Source organism: Eptesicus fuscus, chromosome 23, assembly GCF_027574615.1.
Source record: "Eptesicus fuscus isolate TK198812 chromosome 23, DD_ASM_mEF_20220401, whole genome shotgun sequence".
Classification (NCBI taxonomy): domain Eukaryota; kingdom Metazoa; phylum Chordata; class Mammalia; order Chiroptera; family Vespertilionidae; genus Eptesicus; species Eptesicus fuscus.
In genome coordinates this window covers 13076196-13096261 of record NC_072495.1, presented here as the reverse complement: position 1 = coordinate 13096261, position 20066 = coordinate 13076196, and the positions used below count along the sequence as shown (strand labels likewise).

The 20066-nt window shown below is 45.3% G+C and overlaps 1 protein-coding gene across 7 annotated transcripts in view; it reads left to right on the top strand.

Annotated features, from left to right (window-relative positions):
• LOC103286974 (protein HIRA) overlaps nucleotides 1-20066 on the top strand; it is a 64814-nt gene that overhangs the window by 652 nt on the left and 44096 nt on the right. For 3 of the 7 annotated variants that reach the window (XM_054712620.1, XM_054712619.1, XM_008142610.3), the window contains exons 2-5: nucleotides 14390-14452; nucleotides 16240-16350; nucleotides 17588-17678; nucleotides 19019-19113. In XM_054712620.1, the coding sequence (XP_054568595.1) occupies nucleotides 14390-14452; nucleotides 16240-16350; nucleotides 17588-17678; nucleotides 19019-19113 (360 nt within the window). Of the gene's footprint in view, nucleotides 1-14389; nucleotides 14453-16239; nucleotides 16351-16425; nucleotides 16560-17587; nucleotides 17679-19018; nucleotides 19114-19226; nucleotides 19244-19338; nucleotides 19408-20066 lie in introns of those variants that run through there. The other 4 variants (XM_054712622.1, XM_054712621.1, XM_054712623.1 and 1 more) reach the window with 4 other exon arrangements.

The window sequence follows — 20066 nt, the reverse complement described above, 5'->3', positions numbered from 1 at the left end:
TCGATGTGTGTGAAACCTGGGCGCAACCCCTCTTGTAGCTTTTGATTGGCGGGGTGAAGACCTGAAATCTGCACGTCTCTGCCCTGCTGGAGGAGCTGTTCCTGCTCCGGCTGAGGCCTGGATCTGGTGACTGTGCCCCCAGTTGGGGGGCTATGGCTGAGCGCCGAGGTCCCCCAGCGGAAGGAACCCCGTTTATTCTGAGCTGGGGCATCATGGTGACTTGGGTTGGAGTCCATCCGACACAGGTGTGTTCTAGGAGAGGGGCTTCCTTAGTTCTGTGGCAGTGGCCCCCAAGCACACCCCGGGGAAACTGACTCTTCCAGTCCTCTGGTTGAGAACAGGCTGTGTGCGGCACGGAGAAGCCTTTAGTAACCAGCAGTTTTGTCATAGTTCTGCCTTTGTGGGCACAACTGCTGGAGTTGGTCCTCCTCACCACCCCTGTCTCCAGGCCCCAGGGAGGTGAGGGAAGAGAGTCCCTCATCCCCTTGCTGACAGCACGGAAGCCCAGGGAGCACTCCTCCAGCATAAGGCCTGTAGCCCTGATCCCCGCCTGCCTCTGACTACTGGTAGGCAAAGGGTCACCCCTTGTTCCTCATTCCTACTTTGCATGCAGCGAGAATGAGTTATCGTTTTCTCTTAGAGCAAGTAGAGTAGATGCTTTTGCCTTTTTTGTACATGTAGCTTTTCAGTTTTGAACCTGATCTGCGGGTTGCTCTCTGCTACTGCAGCTGAACTGAACATCTATGTTCCTTCAGGCAGAAGTGCTCTCCCTTTCTCTCCTTGTGTGGTATCTTTGTCATTTTCCAGGGCCCGGGTGGGTCACCTTTTCCTTTTACCATTCCTCCTGAGTTAGTCCACTAGATGTGCTGTGTCCCTGTGTCCTTTCCTTATACCCCCAGGACAGAGACTGCCTCGTTCCCCTCTGTTTTCCCTGCCACACTCGGCAGTGTCTCCCACATAAAGGAGGCATGATAAATATTGGCTGAAACAGGTAAGAAAGATGAGGTTTCTGTGATTTATGAAGACACACTAGGTTTATGTGCATGAAACCAAAAGCTGTGAACTAGAGTTTCATTTCTCCGAAGTTGATTTTCTGATGTGTAGTATGCAGATCTTTCCCTGGAGACCTGGGGAAATGTTCAGTAATTATAAGTTATGGGGCTTGTGAATTAGGAAAGGAAATATTTCATTATGAACTAGTTTGTTGTGTAAGTGAAGATCTGAAGGAATTTTTTTATTTTAAAATAAAAATTTTGCCTAGGTCAGTTTGTGTGTATAGTCAGCCTACCCTTCTCCAGTCTCTCTCTCTGACTTTCTGCCGTATAATTTCTAACTTTGTGATAAGCTCCTTAGTAGGACACAAGTTCTGAGCTGTGTAAGAATAAGTCAAGGTGCTTAAGTGATTATCGAGGTACAAACAAGTGAGAGTCTACAATCAGGCCAACAGCCAAACATCCCACCCTGGCAGCGTGGGCGGGGCCTCTTGTTGCTGTGGCCTCTCCATAGTCTTAGGATGGCACTTGATATCTGCTCCGCCTTATTTATAGTACAGTTATGATGTTTGGTTGGGAAGGAAGACACAAAAGTGCACCCCAGATTATAAAATACTTTAGAAACCTAAGACATAATAAAAAAAATTGACACTCTGGAGGGATGGAATTTAACTTATTTTAAACTTGTTCTTTGTTAAATTTCCTTTCTTTTAAAATCTCCTGAAATCAACCTTTGTCTTATCAAGTGTTCAGAAGAACTGTCAGGGTAAATTACCACTATCCGGAAGGAAATAATCATTGTCTGGATTACTGACCAGTCCTACTGATCAGTCCTTTAAAAACTGGTGAATAGTGAGAGCTGGTGGGGGCGGGAGCGGCTTAGCCAGAAGCCAGAGTGGTGGGTGGTGCTTACTTTGGATTAGCAAACAAAAAAAAAAAGACCATGGTGCTTTGGAGAGGGCATCATTTCACTTTCTGGCTTCCTTACTCTGCATTTATGTCTCCTGACTTGTTACGTGGCTTGAACATACTTTTTCTGGTGTCTGAGAGTCCAAAGAGGGATGGAGCAGGAGAGCCCAGCAATTTTTCTGTGGTGGTAGGATCCATTCAGACAAGTGGAAAAGGCAGCTACAGTGGGGCTGGTTTAAGGCACAATGAGAAGTATATGTTGGGGTACAGGCATACTTTCAGTCTTCGTTTTCCTGGCTGATAATAGTGGTAAGACCTTTCTTCTAAGATAAGGTTCCTCAGCCTCAGCACAGTTGACATTTCGGGCCATATAATTGTTCTGTTGTAGGATTTTAGCATCCCTGGCCTCTACCCAGATGTCAGAGGCACACATCTCCCCGTACACACCCAGTTGTGACAATCAAAAATGTCTCCACACATTGCCATTGACCCCTGGTGGCCAGAATCACCCCCAGTTGAGAATCTCTGCTCTGTGGTAAGTTAATAAATTTTGAAGTTGTCATATCCCAGTGAAATGAGCCTTGAAAATGGAATCAGACTGGGTTCAAGATGCCATTATTTATTAGGAAATTCTTGGGATTGTGATTTCACTCCTGGACCTTGGTAAAGTTGAGTAAATATAAAAACTCACCCCTATCATTTCATCCCATATCCAAAGAGTGCCTTAAGGTATATAATAGCCAATAATATTTATAACTTATATAGAAGTTAGGTGCCAGGCATTGTTCATACTCACATGTTTTACTCTCTGTTCTTAGATATAGTATTCTTTATATTTCATTTTATTTTAGGCTTGGCCAAAGGTTCATTTCTTAGTTAGGTTATGACCATATATTGGTCAGAACGTGAAAGCGATTGGGATTTTGGTTGTAAGAAAACGTGGTCTATATTTGTGTGTTTAGGAAGTTTCATTGAGATGGGTTCTTCCCATCCCTTGGCCTTTGTTCCTAAGAGTTTTCTGGAATTCTCACTCCTGGGCAGTGTTCATGCTCAGCTCTTCAGAAGGACCAGGACTGGAAGAACTCTCATCTTCCTTTGGCCTCTGGCTCACACTTTGATGGCAATGTTGTAAAAGGTGTTTGGCAAATTTTCAGAAATGGAATAATTTGTCAGTTAATCACATTGCTTTGTGGTGTGTTTTCTCGCCTGTCCTGTGATTGCATTATTTTCCCCCCTACCCTGTCTCATCCCAGAAAGGACTTTGAGACATCCTATTGAGACATCTTCTGCATCTGGGTGAAAATAAGTAAGTCAGCTTGAAGGGGAAATGCGGGGAGGATGGTGCGGTAATGAAGTCAGGACTGGGTGTGGAAAGGCCCTGCACAGCTACTGGAGGGGCCCTGCAGACCTGTCTCTCAGAACAGGCTGGGAGGGATCCTAATAGAGATATTTTATGATTGCAGCGGTTGTTAAGGTACACTTTAGAGTTGCTCTAGATTGGGGGTTCTCAAACAGGATGATGTCTGGAGACATTTCTGGTTCTCACAACTGAGGGGGGTGGAGAGCTACTGGTATCTGGTGGATAAGCACAGGACTGCTGCTGAATACCCTCCAGCGTATAGGACATGCATCCACAACAAAGGATCCTCTGGCCCAAAATGTCAGTAGTGCCGGGGTTGAGAAACCCTGCTCTAGATAAGAATATCTTCATTGTGTTTTTTGTTGGGGTTTTTTTGCCTTTTCTTGTATTTGTCTCATCATTCCAATTAAATTGATTCTTGAGGACAAGAGTTTTGCCTTTTATTTTGAAGTCGGTCTTGTTCTTGAGTCTCTGTGCTCTACTGCTCACCAAATGTGTCAGGGAAAGTCCTTTTGATCTCTTTTCCTGATCTGTTAAATGAAGCCAGTAACACCTGCCTCCCCTCTACCTGTGAAGGCTCAGGAAATGTGAGCTCTCTTTACATTGTCTCTCACTGACTTATATCTGATGGCAATAGGTCGATTTAAGAAAACAACCAGAATACATTGCAAGTGGGTTCAGAAGAAAACTAGGTGGGATTTTGCCTTGGATAATACACATGTGGATTTTTCACTGATTTATACACCAAACATTGAACCCTTTTGGAGAGAAGTTCATGGTACATAAGGTTATCCCTATGTATGGAAAGCTGTGCAGTAGGTGGGAGCGGGACCTATACCACATTCTAGAATGCAGGGCAGAGGGAAACCAGCACTAAATGAGTGAGCAGCCATGGCCCCAGGTTGGGGGGCCTGGCTTGTGGTGTGCCCTTGGGCTGAACCTTGACCCCAGGAGGACTGTGATGGGGGAAAAGGCCCCACTGCTGTGAGGGCATCAGGAGGAAAGGCCCGGGGAGGGCTGAGAGCACTTAAGAGGAGACAGCATGTTAGGGCATGACTGAGCAGGTGAATGGGGAGAATGGGGCTGGTAGGCGGAGCCTTAAGCACCTTGATGGAAGCTTAGACTTCCTTCCAGGGGCTGGGGGAGGGGCACATTGAGGTTTCTGAGGAGGCTGTCTCCAGAAGGCCCCAGAGGAGTTCAGAGGCTGTTCCCTCCACCTTGGTGAGAGATGATGAGGGAGGTCAGGAGTGGTGGAGGTAAGGAATGGATAGGCACTGAAAACAGGGCAAAGGCAGGTGACTGTAGATTTGGGTCACTCTCTGAGTATTTCTTTAGTATGCAAGAGAAAGCAAGAATGAGGACTAAAAAATGGGGTTTTCTTAAACATTTGTTTTTATCTAAGAAGTTGTTGAAAAGATGTTTTCATTTCATGAACAGAATTGTAATTTACAGCTTGGAGGGACCTCTGGGAAGCACCTGGCTTTGGCCACTGAGGGGACCTGCTGCCATTGCACTGATCGTGGGTCCTGTCAGTGACCATGGAGAGAGGGCTGTCTCCTTTGACCTCTCCTTTGCCCCAGAGGTTACTAGGTTCTCCCGTTTATCAGGGTGTTTGCCTATAGGCTGCAGAGGTGTCTAGCACATGAAACAGGTCTGGAATGAGCCCTGGGACCAAAAATCGATGCAAGCACATTTTATTATCCTACCAAGATGAGCAGCAACTCCTAGAGAGGTGAGTGGGTCCGTCTGTAGTGTCCACATTATTAAATAGCAAAAAGGGAGTGATGCACATACTGCGGGTTGTCTGCCCCTATTTCTGTCCAGCAGAATCCCAGTGTTTTTCAGGTGTCTGCCCTCTTCTGCAGACCAAGCTGCTGGGGCAAGTTTTGATAGCCCTAAGCTGGTATGTGGATGAGTGCCAGAGATTTTTTGAGGAACAGCCATTTGATGCCATTCTAGCCAATAAGACTGGGCAGGGATATGTGCTGGGGGCTCCTCTGGAATCCGGTAAGAAGAGCTGTGTGAGAGGCCTTGCTTCTGTTGGACTTCACTGGGTTTGCACGTGGCAGTCAGCCTGTAACCATGAGGATGACAGACGGGTAGGTGGAAGGCCATGGCTTCTTAAGGTGCTAAATTAACACACCCAAAGCTGACCCGTTTCAGGATTTGTTATATCAGTTACCCTTGAAATTCTCTTTGACTTGCAGCAGAATTTGCAGGTAGAAACAGGCTGCATAAAATGAGGTGACCTACTAAATGTAAAGGGGGTGAGTTAGGGGTCACACCCAGATTCCAGTCGGAGCCCAGGCTTACTCTTTCTAATTACCAAGTGTTGGTCTCTGTGCTGGGCACCTCTGTCCCAGGGAGATAGAGTACCCATTTCCTCCTTGCAAAGAGCTTCCAGAAACCAGGAGTCCCCTTGTGCTTGGATATTTTTCTATGGCTGCTTCTGTAGCCACGCAGAGGGCCTTGAGGCTTCTAACCTGGCAGATTGCTCTTGAGGTGTGCTTGGCGACTCTTCTGGCATTTGGTTTTTAAGAGCTCTTTGGTCATGGAGTATCAACAGAATGCTTTCAGGGAGAGACCTGTGCCCCAATCATGGACTTTGAGTCTTCCTCTTGCCTTCTCTTTCTTTTTATATATATATATATATATATATATATATATATATATATATATATATTTCAGAGACGAAGGGAGAGAGAGAAACATCAATGATGAGAGAGAATCATTGATCAGCTGCCTCCTGCATGCCCCCTACTGGGGATTGAGCCTGCAACCAGGGCATGTGCCCTTGACTGGAATCGAACCTGAGACCCTATCCACTGAACCAAACTAGCTAGGGCTCTCTTGCCTTTTCTTACACTAGTCACCATTGCCTGCTGGCTTACATAGGGGAGGGTGAGATACTTGACTAAAGTTGGGGTTAGAGACCTTCCCACCAAAAGTAAGCTCTTGAAGGGTAGAGGCTTTGTGTTTGCTAACGCTCTATTCCCAGGGCCTTGGACAGTGTGTGGCACACACCAGAGTAGGCCCCCAGGTTGATGGAAGGTGGCTGGTGGATGGGCAGCCCCCAGTGTCTGCTACCCTTGGCTGGTAGAGTTGATTTGCTTCAACAAACTACTTGCTCATTCTGGCTGGCTTTTCTAAAGATCACACTTTGTGGTAGAATTTGCTGGGTATTCCAACAATGAGAGGGAAGCATTCTTTTTTTATAATCCTCACCTACATTGATTTTTTTTTTTTTTTTCAGAGAGTGGAAGGGACGGAGAGAGACAGAAACATCAATGTGAGAGAGACATCAGTTGGTTGCCTTCCGGGGCCGGGAGCCTGCAATCAAGGGACATGCCTTTGATCGGAATCAAACCCAGGACCCTTCAGTCCACTGAGCCAAACCGGCCTGGGCGAGGGGGAAGCATTCAAGTCCTTATCCAAGGAGCCTATTTATATAATTGAGTCTTAGAGCTTCCCATTTTAGGAAGGGGAGTAGATGAAACAGAATAGATAGCAAGTGGTGTAGGGGTGGGTGGGGGAAACACACTTTGCAGCTGTGGAAATGTGCTTCATTCCTGGAGGGAGGGACCTGGACAGGGTACCATGGCATCCACTCACAAGAGACCTCATGCAGGTGAGGAAGGCAGCCATCTGAGGGAGGAGCATCCCAGGCAGAGAGAACAGCCTGGTGGGTTTGAGGAACAGCAAGGATGTCTTGTGATTTGAGTGAGACTAAAGCACCACAAGGGCAAGAGCACAGACCTAAGGTATACAATTTGATGAATTTTTGAGAAACAAATACACTTTGTAACCTATTCCCCACTCAAAATATGGAATATTTACACCTCCCCAGAAAGTTTGAGTTACAGATGTATTGCTAAGGTAGAGTTGCCAGGGTAGAATATGGGGTATGAGATAAGGGAGGGCTGAAGGGTGGGTAACTCCCGTGCTGTCCACTGAGATCAGTAAGACTGGGAAAGCAGATGGAGAGAGAGCCCAGATTCAATTAGACCCCCCCGGGGGCTGGGTGAGGCCACTACACAGGACCTTCCCCAAGCATCTGTTTGATGAGTAGCCTCTCTGCCTTCTCCCTTTCGAAAAACCCTAGAGCTCCATTCTAGAGCTATTAAGGAACAGGACAAATACCTTTATTTTTGGCGTGACAATTGCCATATATTATTATACTAGGATACTTCTTATGGTATATGTGTGGATGTGGATAACGAAGCATTTTTTTTTTAACGAAGCATTTTATGATTTGATATTTTTAATTTGTAAAATGTAAAATTATTTTTATTACTATAAAAGTAATACCTGTTTAATTTAGAAAAATTTTGAAAATGCAAAAAAGGAAATAACATTGTTAAAATTGTCTTTCAGACTATTTAGAAAAAGTAACTGGTGGCTTGGTGCTTTTTTTAAAAAAAAAACACACATTTAGTTTACATACCACGTTATAAGAGTGTCTCTATTTTTTTTAAATATATTTTTATTGATTTTTTTACAGAGAGGAAGGGAGAGGGATAGAGAGTTAGGAATATCAATGAGAGAGAAACATCCATCAGCTGCCTCCTGCACACCTCCTACTGTTTGTGGGCATATCCCCTTGACCGGAATCGAACCTGGGACCTTTCAGTCTGCAGGCCGATGCTCTATCCACTGATCCAAACTGGTTAGGGCTATTTTTTGTTTGTTTACAAAGTATCTAAATTTTTAAGACCTTAGCCAAATCCCTGATACCATAGCAAATCCAATTTTTTAATTGTGTAGCCTCCCTTCAGACCTTGCATTGCATATATAACTGTGAATAGCTAACATGTTGCTGTGTAGTTTCCATTTAATATGGTAGGTTTGTTTTCTTTTTAATTGAAATACATTATATCAGTGTCAGATGTACAACATAGTGATTCAATATATCTATATATTGCAAAATGATCACCAAATATCTAGTTAACATTCCTCACCGAACATAGTTACAGAATTTTTTTTTTCACTGATGAAAATGTTTGAGATTTACTCTCTAAGCTTCTTTCAAATATGCAACACAGTATTATAAATGACAGTGTTATTTTCTTAACTATGGTTGTCAAGCTAACATATATCTCTGCCCTCCAGTGGGAATGTGGTTCTTATGCTCTTAATTTTCTAATAGAACTGGAAGAGATTATTATATTTATAGAAATCCATGTTGCAGATAACTTTTAAGGAATATCTATGTTCTGCAAAATTAGAGGAGAAAAGAGTATGAAGAAACAAGTAGTGAATGTTACCAAAACTTGATTATGTGTTGGCAAATGCTTCAGGAGAAGTGATTAAGGCCTATAAATGATATACCTGTCACTTTCTCCTACCTTAGTTAGGGCGAGGGGGAGGGGTAACGGTTGCATGATTGCTGCAGCTTCCTTCCTGTGCTGTTTTGAGTCTCTCGGCCACCTGATACCTATTGGATGTCATTGTGGTACTGCTTACTTAAGGCTGGAGAAGTTTTTGTGGTTGAAAGCAGTAGAGATAATAGCAGCAGGTGGCTCTGTGAAGTGGTTGGTGATATCTGTGTCCCTTCTTCAAGAGATGAGAAGCCTACCTTCCAAAGACTGGGATGCTAGTGACACTGTGAAGGTGTGTTTGAATTTTGGGCCTTTGCTGTGGACTTTCTCCAGCAATTAACAACAGCAAATATTTATTGAGTGCTTGCTAAGTACCAAGCCATAGCTGGGAATGACTCCATGACTGAAACAGACAAAAATGGCTGAGCTCTTGGAGTTTACATTCTGGTGGGCAGGGTGAGCAGAGATACAATAAAGGAAATTATATACTATGTAATAAATTAGTTAAGGAAAAAATAGATCAGTATTAATGGGATGGGTTGTGCCCGTTTGAGGAAGTAACACTTTCAAGTAGGATATCTAGGGTAGGTTTGAGGAAGTAACACTTTCAAGTACGATAGCTAGGGTAGGCCTCAGTGAGAAGGCAACATTGAGTAAATGCTAGGAGGAGGCAAGGAAGGAGCCGTGGTCTGTACTATTTGGGAGAAGAGCTTCCGGCTCAGGATAGAGCCAGTGCAGGGCGCTGGGTGGGAGGGCACCTGGTGCAGTCTAGGAACAGAAAGGAGGCCAGGGCACTGGACCAGTGATTAGAGGGAAGGGGACCAGGAGATGAGGCCAGAAAAAAAGTCATAGGCAGTATGGCTGTTGTGCCCAGCCTGTTGGCTTCTTCTGTCTAAGGCATGGCCTTAACTGTGATGGGCAGACAGCCAGTAGAGCAGGTATAGATGTGAAGATCAGTTCTGTCTTGGAGAAGTTAAGGATGAGATGTCAGAAGGCAGCTGGCTAGAGGTGTTAACTGCACATTAGGAGTGCTTAGGTGCCAGGGTTTCTCCAGAGAGACTGCTGGTTGTCGAGTACATTATCACCTGCACAAGAAAATAATTTGTTTCGTTATGACAATCACAGGTGGTTTGCTGTTTACCTTGATTACCTTCATGTTATTATACACAAAAATATATATATTTGGTTTTTAAAAAACAGACCATATGTATATGTTTGTTTCTCATTGAGATAATTGTAGAATTACATGCAATTGAATGAAATAATGAGAAATAGAGAGATCTTTTGTACACTTTGCCCATTTTCTCCCAGTGATAACATTTTGCAAAACTATAGTATAATACCACATTGACATTGACACACTCCACCTATCTTATTCAGATTTCCCCACTTTATTTGTACTAATTTGTGTGTAGATGGGTATTTAGTTCTATACAAGATTTTACCTGTCTAGGTTCGTGTATTCACCACGACAGTCAAAACACTGAGCAGTTCCAACACCTTCTATAACCACACCTATCACCTTTCCATACCCCTCTACCTTATAGATATATGTTTGGTTTGGTTTTGATTAGCATTTTTTAAGTTGTAGTAAAATACATATAACATTTATCATCTTAATCTTTTGAGTGTATAATTCAGTAATGTTATGTATATTCACATTGTTGTGTAAAATATCTACAGAACTTGCTCATCTTCCAAAACTGAAACTATATGCCTGGTAAGCAACAACTCTCCATATTCCCTTTCCCCAGCTCCTGGCAACCACTATTCTTCTTATTTTTTTTAATTTTTTTAATTTTTTTTACCCCCCCTCTCTCCTCCCCACTCCCCTTTCCACTATTCTTCTTTCTGTCTCTATGAATTTAACTACTCTAGAGACCTCATATAAGTGGATTCATACAGTATTTGTGCTTTTGTGGCTGGCTTATGTCAATTAGCATAATGTCTTTAAGGTTTATCCATGTTGTAGCATGTCTGAATTTCCCTGATTAATATTCCATTTTACGGATATACTACAACTTGCTTATCCATTTATCCATCAAAGGACACTGATTGTTTTCCCTTGGTTATTTGAATAATGCTGCTGTGGCCCTAACCGGTTTGGTTCAGTGGATAAAGCATTGGCCTGTGGACTGAAAGGTCCCAGGTTTGATTCCGGTCAAGGGCATGTACCTTGGTTGCGGGCAACATCCCCAGCAGGAGGTGTGCAGGAGGCAGCTGATCAATGTTTCTCTCACATCGATGTTTCTAACTCTCTATCCTCTCCCTTCCTTTCTGTAAAAAATCAATAAGATATATTTTTTAAAATATGTTAAAAAATAATAATAATGCTGCTGTGAACATGGGTGTACAAATATGTCTTCAAGACTCTGCTTTTAATTCTTTTGAATATATACCCAGAAGTGGAATTGCTGGATCCTAGGTAATTCTGTTTTTAATTTTTTGAGGAACCACCATACTGTTTTCCATAGTGGCTGCACCATTTTACATTTCTACTAGCAATGGATAAGTGTTCCAATTTCTCTATATCCCACCAGTACTGTTATTTTCTTTTTTCTTCTTTTGATAGTATCCATCCTCATAAATGTGAAATGATATCTCATTCTGGTTTTGCCTTGCATTTCCTTGATAGTTTAATGATATTGAGCATTTTTTCATATGCTTGTTGGCCATTTTGTATGTCTTCTTTGGAGAAATGTCTGTTGAAGTCCTTTGCCCATTTTTTAATGGAGTTTTTTCCTATTTTTGCCATTGAATTTTAGGAGTTCTCTATATGTTCTGGACATTAATCCCCTAGAGAGGCAGCAAACCACAGTATTTAATACCTTGGGCTCTGGAGCCAGATACCTAGACTCTTCCAGGCAGCTGTATGATTTGGGGCAACTTTTTTTAACCTCTCTGTATGCCTTAGTTTCCCTCTCATGGTAAAATGAGGATGTCAGAAGTATTTACCTCAGAGGGCCAGGTGAGATTTATAGAATGGCCTGGCCTGGCCTGGACTGCCTGCAGGGTTTTTTTTTTAAATATATTTTATTGATTTTTTTTTTGATTTTTTTTACAGAGAGGAAGGGAGAGGGATAGAGAGTTAGAAACATCGATGAGAGAGAAACATCGATCAGCTGCCTCCTGCACACCCCCTACTGGGGATGTGCCCGCAGCCAAGGTACATGCCCTTGACCGGAATCGAACCTGGGACCCTTGAGTCTGCAGGCCGACGCTCTATCCACTGAGCCAAACCGGTTAGGGCATTTTTTTAAAAAATTGATTCCATAATCTGCTTCATCCAGACTATTTTAAATTCATTCCAGCATTTTTTAAATATATTTTATTGATTTTTTTTTTTTTTACAGAGAGGAAGGGAGAGGGATAGAGAGTTAGAAACATCGATCAGCTGCCTCCTGCATACCTCCTACTTGGGATGTGCCTGCAACCAAGGTACATGCCCTTGACCGGAATCGAACCTGGGACCTTTCAGTCCACAGACCGATGCTCTGTCCACTGAGCCAAACCGGTTTTGGCGCCTCCAGGTTTTGAGATACTCGAGAGCATGTCATGAGCGGGAGAGGTGAGGGTCTGGCCTTGGAAAGGCAGAGCTCCATAGAACATCCCCCAGCATGGCTCTGGCTCTCCTAGAAGGAGTGGCTGGCTGGCACCTCTAAGGGCTGGCCTGCCACAGATGCCCCAGGAGGCTCCAAGTGGAGATGGCAGCACTGATGAGGTCTAGGCTCCCGCTGCTGTTCTCATTATACTTAGAGATATCTGCTCTTTTGAAGTTCCCAAGGCTCCTATGGTGCTAATTGGTCACTGTCGTCTGGTGTCTGGCCGCACTCCAAGCCTCAGTCTTAGCACTAGCCATGGTCTCAGCATTTCTTACAGCCTTTGGAGCAGTGGCATCTGCACCACTCAAGGTTGGGCCCACAGCCCCAATTGTCCTTCCTGTCTTGTTTCTTGAGGCTCGCCTGGGAGGCATATCTCACAGGCAGATAGGCAAGAAACCCACCTTTTCGCAACTGCTTCCCTCCCAGGCCCTCAGCCTATGGGAAAAGCTGGCACATTCTCAGCAGCAGCGTGTGGGACTCTGGCTTATCACACATGGCAGCCACCAAGCCCAGGAAGGGTGTGGGTGTGCCAGCATGGGCCTGAGTGCACACGCATGGAAGGACCAGTTGGAGCACTTTCAGTCCTTACCTGTGTTCTCAGCACCTGCCCTTCTTAGCCCGCCCTGTATAATAGTTTCTGGAGTCCTTTATTGAAGATGAAGGTGGGAGTGATCAGGTCTGCCCTGTCCAGGCTATTGGAGAATAATAACTGGCAGGCTTCCTCTTCAGGTCTCTGTGAGTGCACTCCACTGCTGGGGCTGGCTCCTTCAGAGATTATGCAGTACCAAGCTGTGTCAGGGCTTGTCTTGTGAACTCTTGGAATGAAAGCTCAGAGCAGACCAGGGCTGAAATTTCATGTGTTTGGGACCGCTTTGAGCACCCTGCCGTGCTCCCGGAGTGCAGGCCGCAGCTCCTTGGCTGTCACTATAGAACTCTGGCTCTTGGGTGTGGGCCTGGAAGTGACTGAGGGGCCCAAAGACCAGGCCAGAGCTGCTAGCATGGCCTGTTGTGGTAGCCTTTGTTGTTTTGGAATTCAGTAAATACTAGAGATGAAATAGCATGTGGTGTGATTTTCAAATTTTCCTAGGTTTCTACTTGCTCCCTGAGACAAAATAGAGAGTTTGTACCTGCTTGCTGGCGGCCTTGCACAGCTGTGTCTCCCACTACCACGTAATGACCAGTGAGAAGGGAGCACATTTCCCCGGCCTGTGGCAGCTCCTGCATAATTGGACTGTGAGACCTGGCTCCAGAAGTGAGGGAAGCGGTGCCACCGGGGCCAGTGCTGGCATTGCCTTTTCATTTCCACACATGGATGTGAGCCCTGGCAAGACTTTCAGCTCTTAAGCAGCCATTGCCCACACTTGCTACCTTATAATTCTATAGCCAGTAACTCTTGTCCTAGTGCCCATACCACCTTTCCTTGGGTGACAGCAATAGAGCATGCTTGACTAAGAGACTCTTTGGCAACAGCAATTGCTCGTGCTCAGTCCATTGTCATGCCATCTAAATTTGTCACTGGACAAATATTACTGTGTTACCACTCACCAGTCAACATCTGTTTGGACATCGGGCATGTACCGTGGAAGGAGGATCAGCAAAAGGAGATGCCGAGAAGGCCGACTCTCCGTGGACATTGATGCAGCACAAATGTATGGGGGCGAAGCTTTTCGGAATCAGAAGCATGATGAGGGCAGCAGTGTGTTGCAGACAACCACTGGCCCTACCCAGCTCTCAGTCAGCAGAAAAGCCAGGGCATGCATCCCGTGTCCAGGCTGATCCATGGGACGGGGAGATGGCTGGATGTACTAGTATATACTAGTAGCCCCTGTGACTCAGAGCTGTTGTCATGATTAGCCTTTACAAACATGCATCCCCGGAGGTGGCAAGCTCTTATCCAGTAGACCCCTGTGTAAATGCCCAGGTGACCTATGCGCTCAGTCATTCTAGGGACAGATTGCTTTGTCCCACTTTTATACTTTCATCTAGTTAATGTCACTTGGAGAGTGTTCCAGCAGTTTATACTTTAAAACTTAGATCACTCCGCCCTCACTCTCAGGTAAGTGTACATTGATAATATATTATTTTTCCTAGGATCAGTGATTAGGGATATTGTTTGAATAACCAATATTTTAAAAGTTTGAGTCTGTTGCTATTCTTCAATGAATAGAAGCCAAGGCGATGTTGTGTGTGTTTTTTCTTTGTTTCCAGGCAAGCCAATATTTTCAGTTGATATTCACCCTGACGGGACCAAGTTCGCAACTGGAGGACAAGGTATGTTCATGGAATAACAGGAATGCTCACAGCCCTGCACCTAGCTCTGCTTCTCCTGGTCACCCATTGAGCGATAGAAAGAATATTTGCTGTTTTCAGTATAGATGTGACTCAGTTTAAGTCTGAACAAGTCACATCAAAATCCCTTTTTGGCACTAGAGTATGCTGTGTATCGATATTTCGATAACAGGTTTATCTTTCTAATTTCTGTTCATTGGGTTGATATTAAAATCAATTTGCATGTCTGAGCCCAAGCTTATTGAGCGTGAAAAATGGCAGGTAGTCTCATGGACAAAGCTCCAGCCCCAGAGGCAAGGGCTCTTGGTCCTCATCTTGGTTCTGGCAGTGTTTTCTCATCTGTAAAGGGGAGGAGATGGTTAACCTCTGGAGTCAGTCATGTAGTTATCAGGCCCATTCTCCAGGCTCAAAGCAATTCAACTGGCGTTAGAGGGCAAGTACAAATGTGCACCACCATTTGAAAAGATGATCCATGGTATTGTTGGTGTGTTTCACCCAGTGTCTGCTGCAGTATTGCAGTAACAACTCTGGAAAGGCAAAGTCACTTTTGAGGCCAAGACACCAAGATGTATATATGGTCACACAAAGTAGCATTCCCGCAGAGCCCAGTCCCCCAGCAGCTTCACTACAGAGCAGGGTCTCCCTCTGGCTGAGGCCTTCCTGGACAGGACTGGAGAGTGCCCCTGTGAGTTCCAGGTCTGCAGGTGCTGCAGAGCAGGTTGCCTGAAGACTTCCTGCTGCAGGGCTTACAGGGAAGCCTTGATCTCCTTCCAGCGTGCTGCCGGCTGCACCAGAGAGGTGCCCACAGGCGTCACCTAGGACCAGTGGACTTAGCTGGGGTAACAGATTTCTCCTCATCCACGAGAAGAGGCACACCTTCCTGACCTACTCAGCATAGTACACTCTAGAAGAGCTGATTGAAAAATGAGTTTACACCCTAGCTGGTTTGGCTCGGTGGATAGAGCATCAGCCCCTCTATAACAGAAAGTTAAAGGAGGGGCTGGACTTTTGTTAGTTATCAGTAATGGAAATCTTAGAAAGAGAAATCATTACTGAAATGCATAGATGTATTTTTTAGCCCAATACTACATCAGCCTATGACCACAGGCCTCGAAATGCCCTCTTTTGGTTGATCTCTCATCTGTAGATGGCAAAGAGCCGGTGAGATAATGAGGACCTTTTCCAGTGTTTAAGGCACATTTCAGACTGGGGTCTTAAAGCACCATGTGAGGACAGCCACGGACTGCAGACAGCACCTGAAAGGGAGAGAAGCTCATGCAGAGACCTGAAAGGGTGTTGGGCCTAGGCTTTTCCAGCCTCTTCATTTACAGATGGGGCCAGCGACCTGGAAGCAGTAGGGTTTGGGGAAGCGTGTGTAAAAGACAGTTTATGAAATGTCTCAGATGGCCCCTGTGTCACTTGGAGGCCCTCTACTAGGACCCTCTTGGTTACTGGGCAGGAATGAGGACCTTCTAGGGGCCTCTGGTGGACCCGTGTTAGAGGCCAGACCAGAACTTGGTCCTCATTTGATTCTGGTCTAGAATTCTTTTCATAAAGTCAGGTTGGCCTCAGCACAGTACTAAATCCACACTTTTTGAGTCCCCATCACACTTGCTTTTCTTCATCTTTGCTGTAACTTATATTAGTAATTCAAATTCAGTCTCCCCCAATCTAGTTAGTTGTGATTTGTGAAAGCTAAGTGAGGACTGTGTCTCATAGTTAATAGTCCACTCCTTGTGCATTGAGTTATTTCTGCCCCTTCGTTCCAGGACAGGATTCTGGGAAGGTTGTGATCTGGAATATGTCTCCAGTCCTCCAGGAGGATGACGAGAAGGATGAAAATATTCCCAAGATGCTTTGCCAGATGGACAATCACTTAGGTATTACAGAGTGGCCCTTTGCAGGCTTTTCGTGTTGGCAGAGTGCCCAAGGTTAGCACATGTGTTTGTAATTAGAAAGATAAGGCCCCGTGCGGCGGTAACTCCCCTCGGCCTGCTGTCTGAAGGCACAGATGTTGGCTGCACACCTGGGTGAGTTATTCGGCAGAAGACTCGGCCCGCCCACAGAACCATCTTTGGACAGTCTGCAGGTACCTCTGGTGATTTCCTGCTCATGAGTCGTTACTGCCTGATTCCATGGGGCTTTGGGGCCAGCAACCTGGAAGCAGTAGGGTTCTGGGAAGGGAGTGTAAAAGACAACTTACAAGATGTCTCAGATTGCCACTGTGTCACTCAGAGACCCTCTACCAGGACCCTTTTGGTTGCTGGACAGTATGTGGTTTTCCTTCCTGCGTTAGTGCCTTAGTTTCCCGCCCCTGAGCATCAGGGTGACTGTACTTGGCTCTGGTTTCCTACCTGGCTGCTTCCCCTGAAGTGCTCCATTAACAGTTACATCCCCTGCCTTTGCTCTGTATGTTCTTGCTCTCCCAACATGTCTCTTGGCATTCTCCAACTTGGAGCGCAAGTCACTCACAGGCCTTGTGTGGGCCACAGCTTGGATAGTGTCCCTCGTATTGCTGGGCTCCCGAAGGTTGAGCTGTGAGTGCTCCCAGAGGCTGCAGCACAACAGGATCCAAGAGGGATTCCTGTTGGTCTCAGTTTATGAGCGCAGGATCAATCGACCTGCCGTCCTGATGAGTTTGGAAAATCCGAATTTAATTGCTGACAGGTGGAATGAAGTCAGAGTTTTATGTTTTACCCAAGCTGCTTCCTGAAAGCTCTGGAGAAGGCATCTTGGCCTCTTTAGCACATGTCTTCCTGTCAAGAATTATCCCTCTTCAGAAATACATCTCATCATTAGACAGCCCTTTTTAAATAATGAGATTTAGGTATTTACCAGTTTTCAAGGCAGTGAGCCTCCTCCTACTGACTACTTCATCCAGCACTAACACTTCTCAGGTTATATAGCCTTTCACCCTCCAGGCTCTATTCTGGTCATTTGTTATTATAGCACAAGTAGATTAGTGCTTGAACTGAAATGTTTTTCTAGGGCTCTCACATAGTAGATGCCTTGAATAGATTAGATAGATTAGACTTTATAAACCCTTTGCATCTTGCCAAACTCTGCTTAAACAAATGACTATTGGATTTTCATCACCCTATTTTTTTTTCTTCCCAGCATGTGTGAACTGTGTGCGGTGGTCAAACAGTGGGATGTATTTAGCTTCTGGGGGAGATGACAAACTGATTATGGTGTGGAAGCGGGCTACGTAAGCATCATTTTCCTTTCTTCACATTTTATTTTTAGAAGCTTCTTTGCTGGTCTTTATCACAGTCACTTTCTTTACCCTGGCACTGAAGTCCCCAGAGTCCCAACTTCATAAGAAACAGGAAGCACACGTAGGCCAGGAGCAGCTGGGGCCTGACCAGGGAGTCAGAAGGCCACCAGCCTCCCTAGTGATCTGCTCAGCTGTCCCTTGCCAGGCAACAAGGTTTCCACCTAAAAAGAAAGGGCGAATCCCTTCCAATGCTGATATTGGTAGCTTCCTTTGTTTTGTTCTTTAAATGAGATTTCCCAACATACAACGTGGTGAAAAGTCAAGGTGCTCTGATGGAATCTGGGGAGGGGTCCAGAGCCTGCCCTCTTAGCCATTCACCTCATTTTCTGTCTGTCTCACCCCTGACCTCTAAGGAGTCCTCACTTGAAAGCCCTTTCTCTGCACCAGTAGTGAGCTAACCATCACCTAGAAAACTCTTCTTCTTTACACCTAGGCAGCTTCTCTCAGGGTGGGTCCTGGGACTCTTCCATAACCAGCTCCCCAGGTGACTCAGGCCAGTCAAGCTGGAGACTCAGACCTACCCCACTGCTCAGCCAGAGTGGCCCTATGGCCGAGGCTTTGAGAGCAGAGGCACACTGTCCCACCCAGCTGCCCCAGCAAGGTCCTGCTGTGAGTTTGTGAAGAAGTCTACAGGAGTAAAGGCTGTCAACAGAGGCATGTCAGTGGTGTAGGCACCACCTCCATGGGAGCCCACGTGACTGCTTGAGTGCCAGGACCTAGTACCCATGATTCGAGTGCTTTCTCTGCCTCAGGTGTTAAGGCTGAGGCCTTCAATTCTTTATAAGAGGGCTTAAAAACTGTTGATTCTGCTGCTTTAGCCAACATAAATAATATTAAGTATATAATTTGGAAAACTAAATATAAAAGAAAAATATGATAATCCCACCACCTAAAGAAAGCTATGGTTAATATTTTGGTGTTATTTACATGTGTCCTGATCCATTTTCCATGCGTACATGTAATTTTTTTGTTACATAGTGACATATTGTATATGCTGTCCTATGGCCTCCTTCTTTCACTTAGTTATATATTGTGAACATTTTCCCATGCAGTGGCTAGTCTTTTACCACACACTTTGTGATAACTGTGTAGTATTTCATCAAGTGCAAATAATTTACCAATCAGCTCCTACTGTTCAGCAATTCAGTGCTTTCCAGCCATTGTCTGTTTTTGCTTTGTCCTGTCTGCCATGATAAGCCATGCTGCAGTGAGCATCTCTGTGCAGTGCCGGAGCCTCCCTGGAGTGCCTTTCTGATTCCTCTTTCACACAGGTACATCGGCCCCAGCACTGTCTTCGGCTCCAGTGGTAAGCTTGCCAACGTGGAGCAGTGGCGATGTGTCTCCATCCTCCGGAGTCACTCAGGCGGTGAGTGGGGCTGCCTGTTGGGTTGGGCGGCCCCAGCAGCTGTCTGAGACCAGCAGCAGTATCTTCAGCAGCTCTGTGTCTGGGTCACCCCTCCCCATCACCATCGGTCATACCCTGCCTGTCCCTCAAGGTCTGTGCAGTCATCGTCCCCACTGCCTGCCTCCAGCTGCATTCAGTGCCCCCACTCCTGCCCTCATGGGGTATATGTTTATATTTTTAATGTAGAACTCCCCACGTTCTGCTGTTTATCCTGGTGAACTGAGTCACTTCCTTCATCAGTGGATCACTAAGTCCGTAAGCGCACTTTATTTATTCCACAGAAACTAGAATACAGGGGCCCAGTGAAGTTTTTTATTTGACCCTGAGTATGTTTGCAAAGTGTTGTAAATAGACTTAGAATGGAAAGACACATTTTGCCAATTTGGACTGAAGAGGAGGAATGTCACTCAGTCAGCAGCAGTCTAAAACCATGTGATGCACTTCGTTAGGCACGAGGGATGCCAGAGCAAATATCACTTAGTCTTACCTCAGAAAGCCTGTGGTCTAGCCCTGGAATATCCTGCAGGGTTTCCCATGCAGGGTGGACAGCAGAAGAGAGAGGTTTGCTGTGAAGGAGTAGGCAGCACTTCACCACTGTTGGATCTTTATATACAAGGCAGGAAACAGCACCGAGTGGGGCCAGCTGAGTGCGCAGGGACCAGGTCATGGAAGGCTCATGCTCCCTTTTAAAAAGTGTGTCTTTTATTGTGGAAGAGGGAAGGAGTCATTAAAAGCTTTGAAGCCAAGAGGGAAATCGTTCTGACAGCTGTGGGGAAAAGAAGGCTGTGTCTGTGGTTCAGATGAAAACTTTAAGGGCCTGACATAGGCCTATGATAATTGGAATAGAGGGGAAGAGACTATTTGGGAAATTCTTAGGATAGAGCAAGGGGAGTGATGGAGAGTCCTAGCTGGTG